Source organism: Hippoglossus hippoglossus, chromosome 24 (genome assembly GCF_009819705.1).
Source record: "Hippoglossus hippoglossus isolate fHipHip1 chromosome 24, fHipHip1.pri, whole genome shotgun sequence".
NCBI lineage: Eukaryota > Metazoa > Chordata > Actinopteri > Pleuronectiformes > Pleuronectidae > Hippoglossus > Hippoglossus hippoglossus.
In genome coordinates, this window is record NC_047174.1 from 5,476,253 (window position 1) to 5,497,398 (window position 21,146).

Here is a 21,146-nt window from a genome sequence, read left to right on the forward strand (position 1 = left end):
TTCACACATTCTCACACTGACTCATGCAGCATCCGGAGCAGTGACCCAGGACTCACAGGCACATGTTGCAGTATGACTCCGCTTGGGGATGGGAGTCATCCACTACCGTCACAGCAGCAACAAGCAATCACAATTTTCTGCTTGAGACACACAACTTAGCTTTCGTGCTAGCTGTCAAAGCAATGCTACACAGGGAATAACATCCACAAGCAGATGAAGGTTCACCAACTATCTCAAGGCTCATTTTTACATGGACCCGTATTTGCATTGGCGTGATTTGACTGGCTATTGCCCGCCCTTGGCTGTTTGTTTAAACACGATTTGATTTGCTGCTTGAAAAGTTGAGAAAAGTTTACTGCTCAACTGCAGAACACTTTGTTTGGAGGAGCCGGTGATCAAACCAGTAACGAGCCAATTACTAGACACCCGCTTTTCCTCCTGAGCCTCAACACCAGTGTGACTCCCTGACTGGCACCACTCTGAAGCTGATATATCTTTGTTTTAGTGAAACATCTCGACAGCAGAGGGTCACTCGAGGACAAATACAAATGCCTGTGATTATCTCCTGACTTTTCATCTTGCTCTTGTGGTTTGCATGAAATCAACCTGCTTCACTTTGTAGTTGCGGTTCCCTTTGTGACTATAGCCTCTGTCTGGCTCTCTGCTCAGAGGCAGTCGAGAAATGAGCAGAAATTAGTTACAGGACCTGTTCCTTTTTCTTTTGTCACTGTTGAACAGAATGGTCACATGCATTACATATGTGGAGCTTTCCTTGAAAGCACTTTACCCATTCACACGCACACACACATTATGATCGTTGACTGTCTCGTGTTCATTTAAGTAGAGACAAAAAAATGTTAATAATAATGTGTCTGTTCCAGGGGACTTTCAAAGTGGAGAATCCCAATGAAGTCAAGGTATGTACAGGTCTCTCCATCCTGAAGAGTTGATTCTTTTTTTTCTTTTTTTTTAAATATTTAGTATAATTAAGTCAATGTAAACAATGTTATGTTGAATCTATAAATGTAGGGTTAGCAGATGATGGGCTATTTCTTTCCTCTGGTTGTGATTTTGTTTTATTTCAAGACAAAAATTGAGATTTCAAACTGTAATTTCTTTTTTTTTTTACTTTTACCACGATGTGTTTTTCATAGTAAAAGACAAAGTTGTGCTCACAAATATCTTCTCCAAGGACATGTTGTGATTTGAAATGCTCCATATTCATCAAGAAAGAAAACATCAGTCAAATTTGATTTGACTCTTTGGAAAGAATCAGGTGCAGCTGACTAATAATTAACATTCTAAACTCAAATGGGATGCAGTAGAGCACATGCCTCCACCGAGGCCTCACAGTCCAAACTACACACACTAGATATCAGTTCCCTAAATAAGCCTGATTTAAAAAACATATATATTTATAAGAAAAAAGAAAATGTACTGAAGTTGAACGTTTTCTTTCTGACCCGCACCACATCCTTCCAGCAAGTCTCAGGGAAATCGATTGAGTCTTTTTTTTTTTTTTGTACAATCTTGTTGACAAAGTGGTTTCAAGGACAGTGCTGAATTCCATTACAGTCTATTCTGTCACACAGTGTAAATGATGAGTCAGGTTTAATGTACTTCCTGTCCTCATTATGCTCCAGGCTGTGGTGTATGAGCAGCCCGGCTTCGAAGGCTCCTTTTTGGAAATCGACAGTGATGTTTTCAGCTTTTGCGAGGATGATGTAGACGTTGCCGCAGACGCTGAAAACCTCGACACTAACAAGCTGAAGGCTGTGGGTTCATTGAAGATCATCGGAGGACTGTGAGTCTGAACTCTCCCTTCGCATCATATTTCATTCTCCGTATGTGCACAGAATCAAATTGGGTGGCAGTCTGGCTTGGAGCAGAATTTTCTAGTCACAGCCAACCCTGCTGCCAGATGGAGATGTGGAGGTTATGTAATCCAGTCACAGTTTACAAACACACGTCCAACCCCCGCACGTATGTCTTGTTCCAGCTGGGTGGGCTACAGCCAGCCGGGGTTCGAGGGCCAACAGCACATCCTGGAGGAAGGAGAGTACCTGGACTGCAGCGAATGGGGGGGCTCGGAGCAGCTGCTGTCAATCAGACCAATACTGACTGTGAGTACGACGCCGCACTAACCCACCGTACACCAGCGTGGTTGAAATGATGGTTTGACCACCAAGGTTGTACTTTGTCAGTGACGGAGATGTAACAAAGTACATTTACTACTGAAGTACATTTATTTTCAGGTACTTTTTACTTTTACTCCACTACAATTTTACAATACGCTGCTTCACATAGTTTTTTTTATATATATATATTTTTTAAGTAATCAGTAACAAGGGGGGAATTGATCCACTGATCCAATCAGAGCGGGCAGGTAACTGGGGGGTAATCCCATCAAGATGTTTTCAGTAGCATGTGTTTGTTTTATTCTTGTATTAAACAAACAGTTCACATATCAATGATGTAGTAGATCGTTGAATTAGGGGATAGGCTTCACTTGGCAAGTACTTTATATTTATTTTAAAAAGCAAGAACTCACTTTTGCTCAAGTAGAAGAGTTAAGAGTGATACTTTCACTTTTACTTAAGTAAAAATGTTTGAGTACTTCTTCTCTTCCTCTTCAGTGTAAAATCATTTCACTGAAGCCGAGACAACTATGTGTCTTTCTATCCCAGACAGAAGTTGCTACTGGAGGGTCAAATAAAATAGACAGACACTTCTGGCCTTTGAGTCGTCCAGTATTTCATAAACCACACGATATTAGTTTAATACATTGGTTAAATTGATTTACTTGTCTACTCCGAGAGCAGTGCTTCTCAGCCTGGGAGGTAACAGAGGTAATATGCACATATTAGAATTTAAATGACTCATGGGAAGACAAACAAACAGGTTCTTTGACACGGTTGATAAGATTCAGGCTGATAAGAATTTTTCATTTGCTCAAAAGAAGAACATTAGTGAGAGGATAATGTTATTTCAATGTAATGAGATCCAACTTTAAACCTCAAAGTCCTCCGAGAGGCAATTTGTTTTACAGGACAGCAAACACATCAGATAAACAGTTTAACAGACAATTAGAGTGAAGAATTAAAATGGTATTATTCTATATCAGTTGTATTTCACTTCGACATCTTGCTCCAAACTCCACACGGCTCTCGGATCTTGTTTTGAGTTATTGCAGTAACACAGGTTACAGTTTTCTAAGGCAGTAGATATGCTGTTCGCCATTTTAAAAAATGCAATCAGAACATTGGTCAGACAAGAGTTTGTTATCTACAGTAAGACAAAGCTGCTCCGTCACCACCTTAATCTCCTCCCACCTTCATGTGGCGTGTTTGCCACTCTCCCAGTATTAATGATTGATCAAAATTAGTATTGTATTGTATTCGGATACTGTGCTTGACTGTTTTTCTGCTTCCTAATGAGACGTGATGAGGAATAGATTGAGAACCACTGCCCTGCAGGACGAGAGCGAAACTTCGGGTTGAACGTTGAGGGAGTTAAGATCAAAAGGCAAATAATCGACAGTAAAATGAGGGTGAAAAGTTATTCTTAGTTTGAACTGAGGAAACCAGACACTTTATCAAGTTTCATAACAGTCAGCTTGAGGAGTGTATTGACTATTATTATAAATATTTAATGTAGCTCGGTCTTCAGATTCTCATCAGATGATTTCTTTCCTCTTGCAGGATTTCTTGTCGCCCCACCTGAAAATGTTCAGCGACAGAGATTTCGGGAAGCTGGGAGTGAACATAGACCTCACGGGGCCCGTCATTAACATGGACGACACGGGCTACGGCGTGAAGACGCAGTCGATAGATGTCATCGGTGGCGTGTAAGTGACAAAGTGTTAAACCTCCACTGCAGCGTGAGCGTTAATGGCAAAGAGACAAAGAGAGGGTTAGGATGGTTCACCGTGTCATTTAACTCATTTGGATCAAATTAGTCTATTGGGATTCCTCGGCTGTGTTTCCACTGCAGGACTAAAGACATCCTGTGTTTCACCAAACCCCTCCATTGAGAAACGACAACAGCCCCGCACATGTTTTAAGATTCACTCCTGTATGCGTCAGCGTGATAATTACCTGTCTTGCGGTTTATTTTCTGCAGCTCAGGTGCGTAGCAGTCAGGGCGCCACACCCATGATGACATGTCGACACAGAGCTCCTAGTTCACTCATGTTTAGTTTGCCACACCTCACTTCCTGCAAACGAAAGTAGGTTCTTGGAGCATCACACCCTTTTACAGTGGGAATTAATGTGATAACAATGCAGGATGTGGTGGAGGAGGAGGAGGAGGAGGAGGAGGAGGAGGAGGAGGAGTTCCTAGATGCCGGAACATCTTTTTAAAAGTAATCATTTCTGTTTGGATGTTGTTAACCTACAAGAGGAAAAGATCCAGAGCTCAGTCTGTGTTTCTTTTCTTCTTCGTAAAGATGTCGTCAGCTGAAAAACAAGCAGAAGTAAACAAAACCAGAAGCAAATCAGAATAATGAAAGCCACAACATGCAAGGCTGATCGCCGCTGCCCTAGGGAGAGACTTAACAAGAGGCTGAATAACATGGAGCGGAACATTTCGTCCGTCGTTTCGAAGGCAGGACTCTTACACCATTTGAGGGCTATTCTTGCCGCGCTGCTAGCCTGTTATTAGATTACACGGCCTCGCCCATGTTGTGCCGTCGTCCATCCAGGCGTCCCCATTGGCTCGGCTTTAGCGAGGCTTTTGCAAAAGAGGCTTGTTTTGTCGTCTCGCATGTTACGATACACACGGACCCACAAATGCAAACACTGGTCCCTTGTCGCTACGAGGAGCAGAAATAACTGACACGGAGATATGACACATTTGACAGGATTGCACAAAGAATAACAGAACCGCGGAGTGCCTCACGTGGGAGGAGATTTTCCACTTGGACTCCGACCAAAAACTGTTGACAGTCTGTGCATGAAAAATGAAAAACACTTTTGGGTCTTGTGTCTGTGTTTGTCTTCTAATTATGAGCAAATGAAAATGGAGAAACAAGAATGTCAGTGCAAATTGAAGGGTAATTACCCTCCTCTTCCTCCTCCTCCTCCTCTGTTTTCTCTCTCTCAGCTGGGTGGTGTTTGAAGAACCAGGCTTTTGTGGCGAGTCCTACATCCTGGAGAAAGGCCTGTATGGGAGCCCGGAGGACTGGGGAGGGCTGCAGCCCAGAGTTGCCTCAGCGATGACTGTCATTCTGGTAAAACAAACAAACACTGTGACTCAGAGAAAGTTATGAAATACAGTCACTTTGTCCTGTTGGAAACAAAGTTAAATTAATCGGATTTACTGCTTTCCATGATTAGTAATTGTGGACTTTTCCAGTATTGAAGCTGTATTCTCACTTCCCCAGAGACGTAGCCACGTGGCCAGGCACAGTATTCATGCTAAATCCAAATCTCTATGGCAGCACAAGGCAAAGGCACAAAAAACACAGGAATAAATCAATCTGCTCGGGGGTTAGAGAGGAAAATACTTGAGTCATGAGACTGGAACGTTATAAACATCTCGGATGATGAAGGTGAGTCATCATGAACGATGATGGCAAACAGACGTACATGTCGTGCAAAGTCTTCTGCAGAGTTACAGCTTCACTGCGGAGGCTACTGACAAGCATTTAGTTTTACACTTAACACGCAAACTGCAGCAAATCCAACTCCAACGATCATTGTTGGCCTTGTCCTTCCTACCAAGGTTTCCATGGGGCCTTAGAAAGTTTAATAATAATAACTTCCCTTGCGCTTTAAAATTCGTTTTTGTTTCGGCGGCATGCATCTTTTATAATGTCTCTGTGTCTTGTAGTTCTTTCTCAACAATACAGATATTTGGGCGCTATGATAAAACTCCAAACAAGACCTTTGTTTGGTTTTGTCCTCTGATTTTGTTCATGGTTTATATTTGTGGGTTTTTGATTTAAAAACTCCATCAGGTCACTTCACCTTATCTTAAGTAATTCTGGGTCTCTGATGTTTCTTCATATCTGTCGCACTTGACATTGGTTTTCAATTTAATTCATTCTGGTCTTAAAAAGTCTGAAGTCTGAGCCTGCACATCCACCACTGCTCTGGTTACACACATAGCGTGGAAATAATAAAGCCATTTTTAACTTTAATGATCTTCTGTGGTTCAGTGGCTGTAAATGAGTCTCATCATCATTATCTTGTTTTTTTTTTCTCCAGGATGATTTCGAGAACGCAGCCAAGTTTAAGGTAGGCGATTTAAATACAACATAAAGAACACATCTAATCCTGCTGAGATACTGTCTGTCTTATCCTGCGGAGTGTGAGAGACGCTCAGAGTGGATGACTCAGGCTCATTGTTCTCTCTGTGTGTGTGTTTGTGTGTCTGTCTGTGTGTGTACCCCAGGTGCAGCTTTACTCTGATCCCGGTTTTCAAGGCTCCGTCGTGGCTCTGGAGGACGGCGCCGCCTCCCTGCAAGACGGCTTCTCTGTGGCCTCCTGCAAGGTTGTGGCTGGCAAGTGAGTTGGATTTCAATCGTAGATATGTCTTTGAAACACTGGATCAGAGCCCCCCCCCCTTATTGAATTTCCCCAGCGGTGATGCCCCGACAGTATCTGTGGTACTCGAGGCGGCCGCAGGCTGTGACTGCTCCACTTATAAACATGTCACATGTGGCAGCAGCGGGGGATATAGTGTACATCTTCCATTTTTCATAATGCAGCATCCACGTAAATTCTCAGTGGGCTATTTGCCCTCAAGCATAAATAATATATCATACATATTCATACGTACATAACTCACTGTGTGCTCGCAGTAATTGAATGTGTACACTGTATGTAGTGACTCATTCTGTGTGTGTGTGTGTGTGTGTGTGTGTGTGTGTGTGTGTGTGTGTGTGTGTGTGTGTGTGTGTGTGTGTGTGTGTGTGTGTGTGTGTGTGTGTGTGTGTGTGTGTGTGTGTGTGTGTGTGTGTGTGTGTGTTTTCAGCTGGGTGGCGTTTGAGGCTGAGGCGTTCACAGGCCGGATGTATGTGTTAGAAATCGGGAGCTACCCAGACCTGAGGTCGATGGGCTGTGCTGACGGCAGCTCCTCCATCCTCTCGCTGCAGACTGTCGGCTTTGTAAGTAGTCGCAGTTTCCAAGGCAGCGTAATTTAAAGCTGCGCCAACTTACGACCAAACTAAACCATCTTTCAGCTCAATGTATCGGATTTTTTACAGCTGCAACTTTAATCCTTTCAGTCTTACTGGTTTATTAGCATAACATAGTTTAACAGTTTGTACAAGACTGTAAAAAAAAAAGTATTTCTTTAAGTTGATCCCTGGTGGCTGGCTGCAGCACAGGTCATTGAACCGGCCTCCTCCACGTTATTGAATGGGTTAAGGTCACATCGAATAAAATGTTCTGACATTTAAGGCAGTTTAAGATCAAGTTTTTCTGGTAAGTTTAGTTTCAATTAGTTATTGATGCGATAGAAACTGGGTGAAAGGTCACACAACAATCACTTCTTTGCAAACTCTGGCTCCAAATGACGTGCAAAGCTGAAAAGCTCAGGATGTTGGCACCGGGGATATTTCAGTTTCATTTTTGTACAACAGGATGAAGTGGAGTAGTGTCTTCCATCTTTATATACAGTTTGATGGTTTTAGGCTCCATGTCTGCTGCTCTTATAGTGATTATCTGTGTTTGCCACTTGTTTCCATCAATATAAAGATTAAAAAATAAGCAGCTTAAAGGTTTCAGTTTTGAATTTTACAGGCCACAATGTGTGCAGGAAGGATTTAAATAGATAAACAGGGCTCTAATTAAAGGATCCATAAATAGCATAGCACTATTCATAGTTTTGCATAATGCGAAAGATAAACAACATTACACAGACAGTTTAAACAAACTTTTATAGAGTGAAAAATAATGTTTTCATAACCTAGTTAAAAAAACGAATCCGCTGACATGAGTGAAGTTTTTAGAAAACCACCTGTGTATCCCTGTTAGAAAAGGAGCGACGGTACTGAAGCGCACATTCATATGAGCTTGTCCCATTTCCACAGGGACCTCGGTTTCAACCTGTGTCACCTGAATAATGTTCTTTCTCCGTCTCCCTCGCGCTCGGCAGGAGTTCTCGCTGCCGTCCATCACTCTTTTCGAGCGCTGCGGTCTGCGGGGGAAGAGGCTGGTGCTGACCGACGGCTGCGTTAACCTTCAGCTGGCTGGAGGCTGCAGCCGGGTTCAGTCTGTGCTCGTGGAAGGAGGCATGTGAGTACAGCGCAAGCGGGCGCGTTACATAGCAAGTCATAAAGAAACAACCCCAGACGTCACCAAGTTCGTGCACAACAGCCCCCTGTGTGTTTGTGTGTGTGAGACTGAATCTCCAGTGATGTGAGGGCATCACATGAAACAGAATATCTTAGTTTTCCCACACATGTCCCTCAGTGGCCCCGGTTGCTTCACAGCAGCTGCAGCGTCTTTTAATCTCTTTTCGAATTCAGACGTTGGCAGCTGCCAAGTCGACGTGTCAAACATTTTTTTTAATTCTCGCTGGCAGCCGGTTGCAGGGTTCCTTTGCATAAAAGAAAAACAACCACGCCTGTGTATGTTTACCACCATGGTAACAATAACTGTGTCAGATGCAAAGCAAAGTACCACGGCTCAAAGGTGAACGATTTAGAGATAACAAAACAGGGAAAATCTGAGATGCCTGTTAAAATTTGCATCTTGCTGGTATGTTGAATTTGCTGTAGATATTTTTCACATGTGCAAAATCAGCATTTAATCCACGTCTGTTAGCGAAACAGCTTCTTGAGGTTATTTTTTTGTCTCGTGAAGACGTGAAGCATTTTGTGCCCTGGCATGATGTTTCACAGATTCAGATTTACGGCAGTGCAGAGCTCAGGGTTTTTGCGCATGTTATTACTTACAGTATATTACAGTATGACAGGGCTGCCAGATGCAGCACTGATGGAAACCTGCTGCTGATGTGTGAGATTCAGGCTGTAGGTGCGAGCCCATGCTGAGGAAATAAAGGACTCGCAGTGAGCCAGAGCCATCTGTGGAGTGGCACATTCCAGACGCAGGAGAGACAGGCAGTCAGCCAGAGGACAGAGAGATGGGGTTAAAACGTTTACAGTGTCGCGGAGACATTGGATGGTTGTGGAGCTCAGCACCTTTTGAGAGATTGTTTAGATGCTGCATGGAAGAGAGGACTCAATAAACTCACGAGAAAAAACGTTTTAGTGCAGGATACTTTGCCGAGGCCGTAATCTCAAAACCAAACTAGCAGCATAATGTTACAGGAGCCAACCCTGAAAAAATTGAAAGAATAGGCATTTTTCTTCAAAACTTCTGGCCTAACTCTTAACTTTATACCCTCACAAGTTGTTAAAATATACCAAATTACACAAGCTCATAGATATCAGCCTCCTGAATGTGCCTGATTTTTTTTAAAATCTAGATATCTGCATTATTTCTTGAGAAATTCACAAAAACGCCCTGTCCTGATTTGCCCCTTTTTAAATCAAATCTGTTTCAAAAGTTTGAAGAGTTCCTCCTTTGTCCACACTGCACCCGTCCACTGACTTACACCCAATAATACATGAACACAACACAACAAACAGTATTTATCTTGTGTTGTGTCTGATTGAATATGTAAAACCTGACTGTGTTTTTCTTTCTTTGTTACCAGGTGGATTCTTTACGAGGGAATCAACTACCTGGGAGCTCAGATTCTACTGAAACCCGATGAGATTCACGACTGGCGGAAGCTCAGCAGCTGGAACAAAATCGGATCCCTCCGCCCTCTGTTACAGGTGCGTCCCGTTCCACTTGCATACAGATGCCATTAATTACACTGTTGTTAAATATTAGATATGACTGAAGAGCATCAACAGCCCACTTACTGATTATAAATATATATATATATATGTATTTATTCTCTGCAACATCTCCTTATACATATTCACTAATGCAGTATACATCCTTGTGCAGTGACCCTGTGCCACTGCAATTAATTCAAGCACTTTTCTCTTCCCATAATATTCCTTCTGTCTGTAGTGAAATGTGTAGATTTACATTTTCTCTGTATTTTCTATCGTATTTTCATTTTATTTAAATTGCCTATTTTTATTTTATTTCATACCTTCACATATTCTGTTGTTTACCTCGATTTTGCTGCTGTAACAGTTGAATCATATCTTATCTTACAGTTAATTGCAAGTTAGAGAGTTGTGAGAAACTTTGATGAGTTATATATTCTTTATGCCGGTGAAAACTGAACCCAGACGACCAAATTCTTCTAAAAGTTTTCCTTATGTCTTCTTTCATGTATTTCCCCCCCGAGCAGAAGCAGGTGCACTTCCGTGTGAGGAACCGACATTCGGGGCTCATGATGTCAGTGACGGGGGATTTAGACGAAGTTAAACTGATGCGGATACAAGAGACAGAGGAGACGGGCGAATTCGAGCAGATCTGGATCCATCAGAACGGACATCTCCACTGCAAGGTACAGCATCATCATCCTACTAATAACCAGGGTCAGAGGTCAGGGGAGTTTGTGCTGAGTAGTGATGATGGAGCCGTGTGTGTATTCACCTTCATGCATATTAACCCATCACCATCTAATCTCCTAAAACATACATTCAAATTCATGCATGTCCCAAGACTAATGTACTTTTTTTAACTTTTGCTGACTTTAAAAAGTTTCCGAACAGCATATTCTTAGGTGTGTGTATAGGTTTTTCCAAACGGTCAGACATATTAAAAGGTAACCGCTCATGTATTTTTAAATTTAAAAAAAAATAGCTGTGAACATCTGCCTTTGTTGAAAGTGGAAATGTTGAGGATAAAGAAAAACGAAATCACCCGTCCCTGCCAATCAGAGCTTGCTGTGATGACTGCAGAGCCATTTGAAGACTGTACCCTTTCAGTTACTGGGTGTGGACGGGTTTCCTCTCCAGTATGAAAAGGGCTTGGGACCAGCCCAGCTCTACTCTGTTCTTCAAAATGTCACCAGAGAAAATAACCAGCTGCTGTCCTTGTGTGTTTCCAGCTGCTGGAGGAGTACTGCCTGGGTCCCAGCGGCAGCCTGACGATGGCAGGAAGCCGCGTGGGTCTCACCCAAGAGTCGGGCGACCACGTCCACCTCTGGAGTATCACCCCCGACGGCTTTATCCGCTACACCCACTCCTCTAATCTGGTCCTGGAAGTCAAAGGTGAGCAGCTATAATCCACATGTATTACTTCCTGCTGGGTGAGTTCAGCAAATGTCAGAAAGCATTCAGAATGCCAAGGAAGTATTTCATGCTTATATCAGCATCTGTAAATCGTGTTGAATCTTTTCACGCAGCACAGACATTGATCTAAGATACCATGTTAATTTCTACCCAGAAGGTTTTTACAGTGCGCCACAACATTAGTGTTTCACTTAGGAGGCAACTTCTATTTATTAATTACCAATTTAACTTCAAACAAACCCCATATGAGCAGAATTATCGTTAGAAGGATCAACTTGTGCCGACGCTTGTGGGTATTTACATCCTGGGGGTCAACATATATCACTGTCAATTAGTGACACCTAGTGGACTAAACTATGTTATGGTTCACTGCATGTAGATGTACACGTGTAGTATTCAAGATGACTTTTAAAGTGAAATATAAGAGGAATTAAATATTTTCGACAGTACCATATAATTGGCCCCTATCTGAACAGAACAAGGTTTTACAATGGCTCATGGTGCGTGATAATAAATGACTGTCGTTTATCTTTAACAACAAACAAGCTGCAGGGAATTAAAAATATATAATTTTTTTCCCATCCGTCTCTCTCAGGGGGCCACAACTACGACAAAAACCAAGTCATTCTGAACACCCTCGACGTAAATAAACCCCAACAAAGGTGGGATGTGGAGATTATCTGAGAAACCTCCGAAGCTGCTCGACAGGATCTTAATATCAGCCGAGGCACAGCCGCGTGACGAGTGCTGGAGGACGAGGTACGCTGGAGCAGAGCGGAGAGGATATGGATCTCTCCCGGAGAATGTACGAATACCCACTGAATATGCAAATAGAAGTCTGAACTCGTAATACTTCATATTTTACACTTCCAGTAATATATCCAAAGATTTGTATTTATCTTTCGTTGAATGAATGTTTGCCCTGATGTTAATTAACTTAAAACAGTGTTAACACGTCTTCCTGTATTTGTATTCGACGTTCCTCAGTATATTCCAGCTGCACGCACAGAAAGGAAACAAAAAAACAATATCTCCTGAAATGTCTTTTATCGTTTTTTTAATCAACACCATACACACAAGTCTTTTGTTAACAAAATAAAAGTATTTTTGTCAATAAATACATTGTACAGTAGAATGAGCAGGTACTTGGTGTACTACAGCGCATAAAGTTTCATTATTTGTTGTTCCCTCACAGGCTTTTTCTGCTCAGAGTAATAACATGAGATGCATGATGGGAAAAATGAGCGCTCATGGAGACAAATGTAAAATAATGTAAATAGTTACCTGCCTTATCGTGCTGCTTCACCTTGTACTGGACATAAACGCATCTATTGACAAACATCTCCAGCTCTGTATGATATTTATGTATTATTCTCTCACTCCTTGTTTGGTAGGATGCAGCAGACAGAAAGCTTTCAAACCCCTGGCTGACCTTACAGTCTGCAGTTGATGTGTGTGTATATATATATATATTAGCTTCAGCATGACAGAAACACAGCATAACTCGAGCACCTTGTGAAAACTTCCCTTTAACAAGAACAACCGTCTTTGGCCCGCTCCCATTACGAGCTCGGATCACGCTCGTACTCTGTCGCTCCACAGCAGCACCTCTGATTTGTTTGGACAGTACAATCTGATGCTGTCAAGCAAACGTCTCGTAAAGGTGAGAAGACTCACAGAGGCTTTATTCCCTTGGTGATCAGCTTCCCCTCTTTAGTTCTGCTGTGCTGTTCCGTGCCCTCCTCGCTCTGACTCGGCAGACTCTGTGCAGACATGCTGCACCAGCTCCTCAGCCTGTCTGGTGTCATTTTCAACCACCCTGACGACCGTCTTCCCTCTGGCGTGGCCCAGCTCCAGCTTCTGAAAAGCCTGGGGCACCTGGGAGAAAGGGAACTGGGCCTCAACAACTGGCAGGATCTGTGATGGGATGGCAGAAAGAAAACATATCAAGAGATCAAATATATATCTTGGTTCTGGCTGTGGGTTTGTTTTAATGGGTTGGAGGGGAACAGGTATCACAATTTAGCCAATTTCTAGACGGATAAACTTAAAGACTGTGAATAAAGATGGACGACATGCCTCCACTTCCTCCCACTATCCAGGAAGTAAGCCAAAACATCTTGGATAGTAATGCTGCCATCTTGTGTCGATGGCCTCATTTGGGGCCTGCGTGTACACGAGCAATCTGGGGATGGAGCTGCGGTATCATGGTTCTCTGACACACGCTTGACCGATCATGAGAAGGTCTCAGCTGTCAATCATGACACTTTACTCTGTTTTTATAGCAACCAATAACTAATTGAAACAAAACTTGTGATAAGAACTACCTCAAAATGACAGAAACCATATGTATTTAACGTGGAACCAGCCACCAGGAAGTGGTCAAGACGCTTCACTCTTCAGGAGCGGACATGTCGAAGCAGAAACTGAAGTATATCTATCATATTATTTAATCGATTCAAACAAACAAGGACCCACAAGTTTCTAATGCTACATCATCTCTGCTTTGATAGGCGCTAATGTGAAAAGGTGAGGGAGGGGTTCAGAATGTGATGAGGCTGAACAATCCTGTGGTCGTCCCACAACACCGGCAGCCGGGCTTGTTATTCTGGTCAGCATCTCTTGTCGCTAACAATGAATGGGGAGCGCGGTGGCGTCACACTGGGAACTATCCACACTTCTGGCTGAGAATGGGACGCGCGGAGGGAGCGTGCGAGTGTTGGTTTTTGTGCGGGGAGCTGTGTGTGTGTGTGCGTGTGTGTGTCCACGGCTTCCTGCCACTGGTCCGAGTGTGCCGCTTGTAGTAAAGCCCCGGGACAAAAGGACAGAGGTTGCCCACGCTTTGGCGAATGGCTGCTCAGCACTGTTTAAAAAATCCATTCACCGTCTCCTGGCGCCTGACTTGATTGCCCAGCTGCCAACAGTGCACGCCGCCCATCAACCAACCAGCACAGCGGGAATGCTCGCTCCTTAACAAAGCCTTGAATACAGGCATGTATGGAATCCATGGTATGTTCATATTCATTGCTGTATGATCTCCATCCCTGCATCAGTTCCTCCCCCCCCCCAGGCTGTGACTGTTGTGCAAATGAGAGGATTTCCATCTCAACCTCTCTTGTCAGGGTGAGTGGTTCTGAATGACAAGTATGTGGGAAGTGAGGCAGAACAGTACCTTCCCCGCATCCACCAGTTTCCTGACCTCGTCCAGGAAGGGCCCGTCCGGAGCGTATAACCCCCACCGGTAGAAGACTCCACTTGATATAATGTTCTAAAAAAGAAAACACAGTAGAGGCAATGAGAGGTCTGGCAGTCTGTTCCTCACTGGGTGTTCAAAGAACACACAGTCACTATCTGGGTTATTCTTATTTGAGCACTACATTTTCATAGATGTCACCGGTTTTAATATAAAACAGAAAATATAGTGTTTAGTCAGAATTTACATTTGGAGATTTAGGAATCATTGCAATCATTTTTTAAGATAAATATTTATAAGCTGAAATATCAGTTTCCTAAATTTGAATAATAGTCAGCCAATATTTATTTTACAAGTATAAACTATAAACATCTTCACCAGAGAGCACCTAAAATACAACAAAGAGAAAAAAAGACAGAAACTCCCATGTATTACTCTAGAAACTTTGATATGTGACATTATAAATTACTCTGTGGCATTGCTTTGTCACACTTTCTGGTTAAACTATCCCTGCCTGCTTTGGAAAAAAAATAAAAGGCTCTCCCTGATCATTCACTGCTGCCAAGAAGTTAAACACTAGAGGGCTCAGTTGCACTGTGCTCTCCCATATGATAGAGACATGCTGCCCAGAGCCAGACACTGAGGGTGTGACTGCTGCGGATGAACTCCGCCAAACTGACCAGCTGCACGCTCGCGGGGACAAAGGGGCCCGGAGGCTTGGCAAGAAACACACAAACACTGGTATTTGACGGGGGGAGATGGGCCGCAATCTGCACAAACACCTGAAAACTGCCGGTTCAGCAGTAAACACATGCGGACGCAAACACACATACACGTGGCATTTACACTAACGCTCACGCACACAGTGTACACCACCCAACTCCTGCTGCACACACACACAGCGCCAGCCATGCTGTCATCAGTGCCTCCACCGCTCAGGACAACTTGACTCAGTTCCTGTAGCAGCTCCACCCTGTCCTCAGCTATTCACCCACTACCTCATTACACGTGTACTCCACTGACAGAGCAGCTGGTGAGACAGGACATACACACAAAACTCTGCTGCTGCTGCAAACGGTCGATATATTACACTCTGTAGGATTCTTTTCTACAGATCAAGCATAGACCAACTCTACAAAAGGGAGAATATGAAGCCAAGTCAAATTATTACACAAGTTTCTCCTCCCACTGTTCCACAGAACTTGATTAATCTGATCAAACAGAGTGGAATTAAAACATTGCAAAAACTTCTACTGGCTGGAACAGGTGTGTGTGTGTGTCTATGTAAAGATATTGCACCCGATTACACAATTATGTCTTTTCATTGCCACGGACGGTTGAGTATTCCATTTTGGTTTGGGAGGACCCGAGCACCACACCCTCGCTTAAGGCCTCACAAATAGTGCCAGGCTCAAAACAGGAATTCAAAATGAACGTCGGAGTCGAGGATTCTGAAAACTGTTTTCATGTTTACCTGTATGGCCTTGGTGCACAAGGTGATTCCAGCGTTAACTGTCCCGTCCAGCAGGCCCATGGAGTCGGTGTTGCGGAGTAAAGGTGTTACCAGCGTTATGTACTTTGCCCCCGACCAGGGCTTCAGCAGGCCCATCGCCCACTGCTCCGTCTCTCCACCGATGTTGTCCAAAATCACATCAAACCTGAGCGTGCAAACACAGACAGTCAGACTTTAGAGGAGTCACAGTGGAGGAAGGCTTAAAATACTGAAGTATACCTACACACTTCATAACAGCGTTTATAAAGAGTACTTTATCATATCAGGTCACTACTCTTCTGTTAGAGCGCAGATTTCAAGGGTATGTTGGAAAAATATCATCGTTTTGTCTTCAAGCCAAAGCTGGGGGTTATTTTGAGGGCAGGGGGGGGGGGGGGGGGGGGGGCGGAATAGCATCCATTCAGGCCCTTAGCCCCCGGTATCCATGGAAAACTAAAAAAGAGATTCAGGGAAGCTGTGACCACAATTGGTGTTTAAAAGGGAGAAGCACATTCAGTTTCAGCAGTCGTGGATGATAGCTTTTCATTAGCACCTTAATTACCTCCACCAAGGACGTTATGTTTGTCACCCCTGTCCATTTGTTTGTTTGTTTGTTTGTTGGTTGGTGGTTGCTCTGTTGGTCTGCAGGATTTATGCAAAACTACAGAGCACATTTCCATGAAACATGATGGGAGGATGGACGAGGGCCCAAGGTCGAACCCATTACATTTTGGCGAGATCCAGACAAATGGGTTGACTCACAGATTTTATTTTTTTTAAAGCACTACCTTTAACATGCGAGATTGGGCGTTGTTTTTTTTTACTATTAACAGATTTCCCAGAAAATAATTTGTGGATCTTGATTAAAAAACGGTCATATTTAGGCCTTATGAGTAGATTTAAATGTGGCTTCATTGGCAGGTCAGTCGAACCCATCAATTGTCGCATCATGATCTTAGCTATACGGCTTGATTGCATTTCATTGAACTGTTGGGCCTTAGCGGAGGTACAAGCTCTACTTATTGACATTCTAGTTGAAGTGGCATTGGACAAGGTTAGTAAAAAAAATGTTTTACTCTTACTCTGATCTCTATCTATACTTTTCACAGAAAGACCACGTACTTTCTCCATCATTTCTAGTTGTTCGGCAACATCTCCTGATGTGTAGTCCACCCACCTCGTCAGCTCCCAGCCCTCGAACAAGGCCTTCTGCGTTCTGGGAGCAGGTGACTGTTACGTGGGCACCCAGGCCTTCAATAACTGGCAACAACAGGGACATGCACACAGAACAAAAACGAGAGACGCATTAAACTCATTCAGGGTCTTTAAAAGAGTCACATTTACATGCAGGACACTTTGTCTTACTTGAATAGAGAAAGTTCCGACACCTCCCGATCCCTCCAGTGATCAAAACTCTAGGAGAGTTACAATTACACATCAAGTGATATTTTTTTACAGTCCACAAGTTACAAGAAAAGATTTTTAAAACTCTTTTGATGTCAATTAAATGAAGCAGAGGAGCAATTTCACCACCGGAGAAAATGTGGTGAAAAAAGCCTCTATCAAAGTAACGATCTGCTTGACTGCACTGTTTCTCTTCAGGAAAAGAGCAACATTAAGAAACTCCAGAGCCTTGAGAGAAACGACTCAAGCCTTGATGACAGTTTATAATATTTTTCCGGAACTTAGAATTCAGAAACTAATATTCTGTGCTTGGAGGAGTTCAGCACGAGGTTATCCAAGGTCAGGCTGATGCTTGCCTTTATTTGAAGAGCTTTCTCTGCAGAGACCACCTCCACTGACCAGCGCGGACAGAGCGGTGCTGGCGACATAAGGGATTGATGCTGCCTCTGTGTGACTCACTAATTCCGGCTTACGGGAAACCTGCAAAAAAACAGCAACACAGACATTGTCCAAAGTTAGAAACAAACCAACATGTCAGCAGTCTTTTTAAATTCACAACCAAGTTCAGTCTAATCATCAGAGCTACAGTGAGGGCGACTAGCTAGGAGCTGCTGAATTAATGAAGTACAGGGAAAACACAGGGCAATTTGTGCGTCTCTGTAATTGCTGCCAAAGTGGCTCCTGCAAGCAAACAAACTTAATCCTAATTACAGGGAGTGCTTTGTCAAAACTTTTCACTACATTCTTACAATTTACATAACATACTGACAGGGAACTCGATTCGAAGCCCGTCTTTCGTTAGATGACAAACAGTAAACAGTCCTGGAGATTGTCTCTGAGATAAAAAATGAAAATATACAACAACTGCGCAGCTCACCTCATACTCTGTTAGAGTCACAAACTCTGCCAGACTTCCTTGTTTCCATGGAGGAACAGCAGCCCACACCTGGAACACAAATATGACACTTAACATGCAGATCATGACTCCGTTTAACCACCTCCTCATAATGTCTGAATCTGGTTAATTGTCCATTAAGCGCTTAGTCGGGTGTTCCAGTCGGTTGTTATCATCAAAATCATTTCCAGTGATGTCTTTTAAACTACTGGAAGATTACTGGGATACTATGTGCAGAAACAGGTGTTTTGTTCTATTATTTAATCACATTAACTGAATTTGCATGATTGTATTTCTCTCTGCAGGAAGACAATAGGAGGGAGACAGTCGACGATGTCTTGTGAGTCTCACTCGTGTGATAACCGAGCAGAAAGAACCTGGGGAGGGAGATATGCTGTGAAACTATACATTTGTTTAAACTCATCTATTTGATCTCAGTGTTTCAGTATGGTAACCACCTCTTTAACAGCTTTGGATGTGTTCAGGATATTCGGTAGACTTACATTTACCACAACTTCTACATCAAAGTCGTTTTTTGTTGATATTGTCAAACAGGTGTTAATTCAGTGGTGGTGCTGTACTGGGCTGCAGAATATTCAGCAATAATAATAATCATTACGGTGATTACAGTTAAATTAATACCTCTTTGACCGTGCCAATGGGGCCTTGGTTTTCCTGTGCAGAGTTTGCATATTGTCCCTGTGTTGGACCTCCCACCGGTCAAAGACATGCAGGTTGAGGTTTGGTTAATTGCCTTGAAGTATGTTAGCATCCTGTCCAGTGTCGATAATGGATGGATGGATGGATGATTATTGGACTGTGTATCTCTACCACCCCCACTTATACTTTAAATATTTTATTGTATACGTCTTCACAGTGACAGCTTTGTAGTAGTTCCTGTGGCTGGATGTTCATCTCACTGCTGTGAACTTGTTCTTGACCTATTTTGTCCTTGTATTATTCTCATGCTCTTGTGTTTGACTGTTTTGTGAAACTAGACGCCTACATTTCCCCTCGGGGTCAATAAAGTATGGATCCATCTGTCCTCTTCAAGCTCGTACCTCATCTCCTGGAGCAAAATGTGTCACCTCCGCTCCACAGTCCACCACCACACCAGACACATCCCGACCCAGGATCAGAGGAAACTCGCTGTCCCCGTCCATCACAGACATCGGATCCCTTCTTAACTTAAGGAATTTTGCTCCATAACCACCTGTGGAAGAGAAGAGGACGGGATCAGGTGAGTTGATGAGTGATTGCTGCAAACCACTGATTGTCTAAGTTGTCCAGAGTCTGTCACTCACCCCTCATGGACAAATCAAGGGGGTTCAGACTGGCTGCGTGGACTTGGATCGTCAGCTCGGTGGGGGACGTGACGGTGGGTGCAGTGGCTTCCTCAGTGTACCTCAGAACCCCGTTGGAGCCATACTGGTCCACGACCCAGGCTGACATGCAGCTCTGCCGTCTTGAAGGTGAACTGCAGACATGTCTCCTGCAGCACACGCCGGCTAATGTTCGGGTCGAGCCTGCTGCTGCTGCTGCTTTAGCTCGGGACAAACACCGGAGCCAGGTCGATGCCATAGCTCCGACAGCAGCCGTGTAACTGGTCCTGCAGCTGGATGTCTGTGGCTGCAAGGTCCACTTCACCTCTGGAGGAACTCTTGTCGTTTAACTGCAGGGCCGACTAGCTAGCTACCGAGGTTAGCTGCTCGGCTAACATTAGCATGCCCCAGGTTGTCCCCGCTCTGAAAAGACGTAGAAACGAGCTCAGCGGGTAAAATACACAAGCGACACACTCTCTGTTGACGTTAGGTGTTTTAACGAGTGTTTAAAATGGATGAAAGATGAACTATTGTCACTAAAACGAGCAGCTAACACGCCCCTCTCTAGCTAGGTGGCTACATAACAAGCTAATGTCACAGCACACAGCGTTAGCCAATCGGATTTCTGTAGCTAAATATTCTGACCAATGGGGAAAGAGAATGGACCGGAACCGTTACTTCCGTATTTACAATAACAATAATAATAAGTAATATTATTATAGACTTTGCATTATTAACCATATACATATAATTGGTAAATTTCGTATTCATGAAGCAAGGTTTTGTAATTCATCCCCAAATTTTGTATTATCTAAGTTATAATAATAATAATAATATTGATCATATTAATAATAACTTTAATTTATAGAGCACTTTTCAAAATCTATGTTACATATTGCTATAAGTTCTTTTAAATTACTTTTTGATGAAATAAAAAAAAACTAATTGAATTAATATTCTGATGAAATCAGGAAAGGGTCTGCGATAAAAGTACGTTTAAACAAGGGACACACACACACTACTTAAAGTTGAATTTTCTTCTGTGACCCTGAATTAAAGTTAATTAACTGATTTAGTAGTGTCTATTGAAACCGACTGAACACCCCTCACGTCGCCCTCCACTTCCAAACACTTATATTCAGGTATCATGAAGTGCAAAGCCAGTTTCTAATTTGTCCCTTCTGGGCCACTATAGAGACATGGCCGACCCAATCTTGAGGTAGATAGAAGGAGCTCATTCTGTTTTCCAAAACAAAATGATTCACATTCTAATTAAATAGTGAATATTATATCAATTTTGGACAATAGATCTGAATAAATCCTACTCACTGAACCTTTCAAGCTCAGATTCAAAAACCCATTATGCATCAATAATAGTCTATTAGCATAAAAATGCAAGTGTACATTATAACCCAATACGTTTGAGAGGTCTACTTAACGGTAAAATGACGGCTGGGTGCTCCATCCGCTGCAGTGTAATAAAGACTAATGCACAAATCAGCAAAGAAAACTGAAAGCTAATGGGCAGAAAACATTATATATTTATGCCTTAGAAATACGTCGAGGGGTGATGGGGTTTGTTTTAATATTTACACGATTATTAGAGTTATAGCTTTGGCATAAGC

The 21,146-nt window shown here is 43.0% G+C and overlaps 2 protein-coding genes across 2 annotated transcripts in view; one reads left to right on the forward strand and one right to left on the reverse strand.

The window, feature by feature from the left end:
• Positions 1-12,556, forward strand: part of LOC117758818 (beta/gamma crystallin domain-containing protein 1-like) — a 26,590-nt gene extending 14,034 nt beyond the window's left edge. Inside the window, exons 12-24 of the mRNA XM_034580784.1 lie at positions 882-917; positions 1,644-1,804; positions 2,000-2,123; positions 3,702-3,847; positions 5,104-5,230; positions 6,210-6,239; positions 6,397-6,509; positions 6,979-7,111; positions 8,104-8,243; positions 9,670-9,793; positions 10,327-10,485; positions 11,032-11,194; positions 11,811-12,556. Coding sequence (XP_034436675.1) covers positions 882-917; positions 1,644-1,804; positions 2,000-2,123; positions 3,702-3,847; positions 5,104-5,230; positions 6,210-6,239; positions 6,397-6,509; positions 6,979-7,111; positions 8,104-8,243; positions 9,670-9,793; positions 10,327-10,485; positions 11,032-11,194; positions 11,811-11,899 — 1,545 coding nt within the window. The 3' untranslated portion in view covers positions 11,900-12,556. The remainder of the gene's footprint in view (positions 1-881; positions 918-1,643; positions 1,805-1,999; positions 2,124-3,701; positions 3,848-5,103; positions 5,231-6,209; positions 6,240-6,396; positions 6,510-6,978; positions 7,112-8,103; positions 8,244-9,669; positions 9,794-10,326; positions 10,486-11,031; positions 11,195-11,810) is intronic.
• Positions 12,410-20,114, reverse strand: LOC117758094 (reticulon-4-interacting protein 1 homolog, mitochondrial-like). The gene is given in 10 exon segments (XM_034579461.1): positions 12,410-13,132; positions 14,388-14,483; positions 15,883-16,066; positions 17,024-17,073; positions 17,075-17,160; positions 17,266-17,317; positions 17,662-17,784; positions 18,182-18,250; positions 19,261-19,412; positions 19,504-20,114. Coding segments are annotated over 10 exon segments (1,293 nt in total). The 5' UTR covers positions 19,781-20,114; the 3' UTR covers positions 12,410-12,928.
• Positions 20,115-21,146: the final 1,032 nt, after the last annotated feature.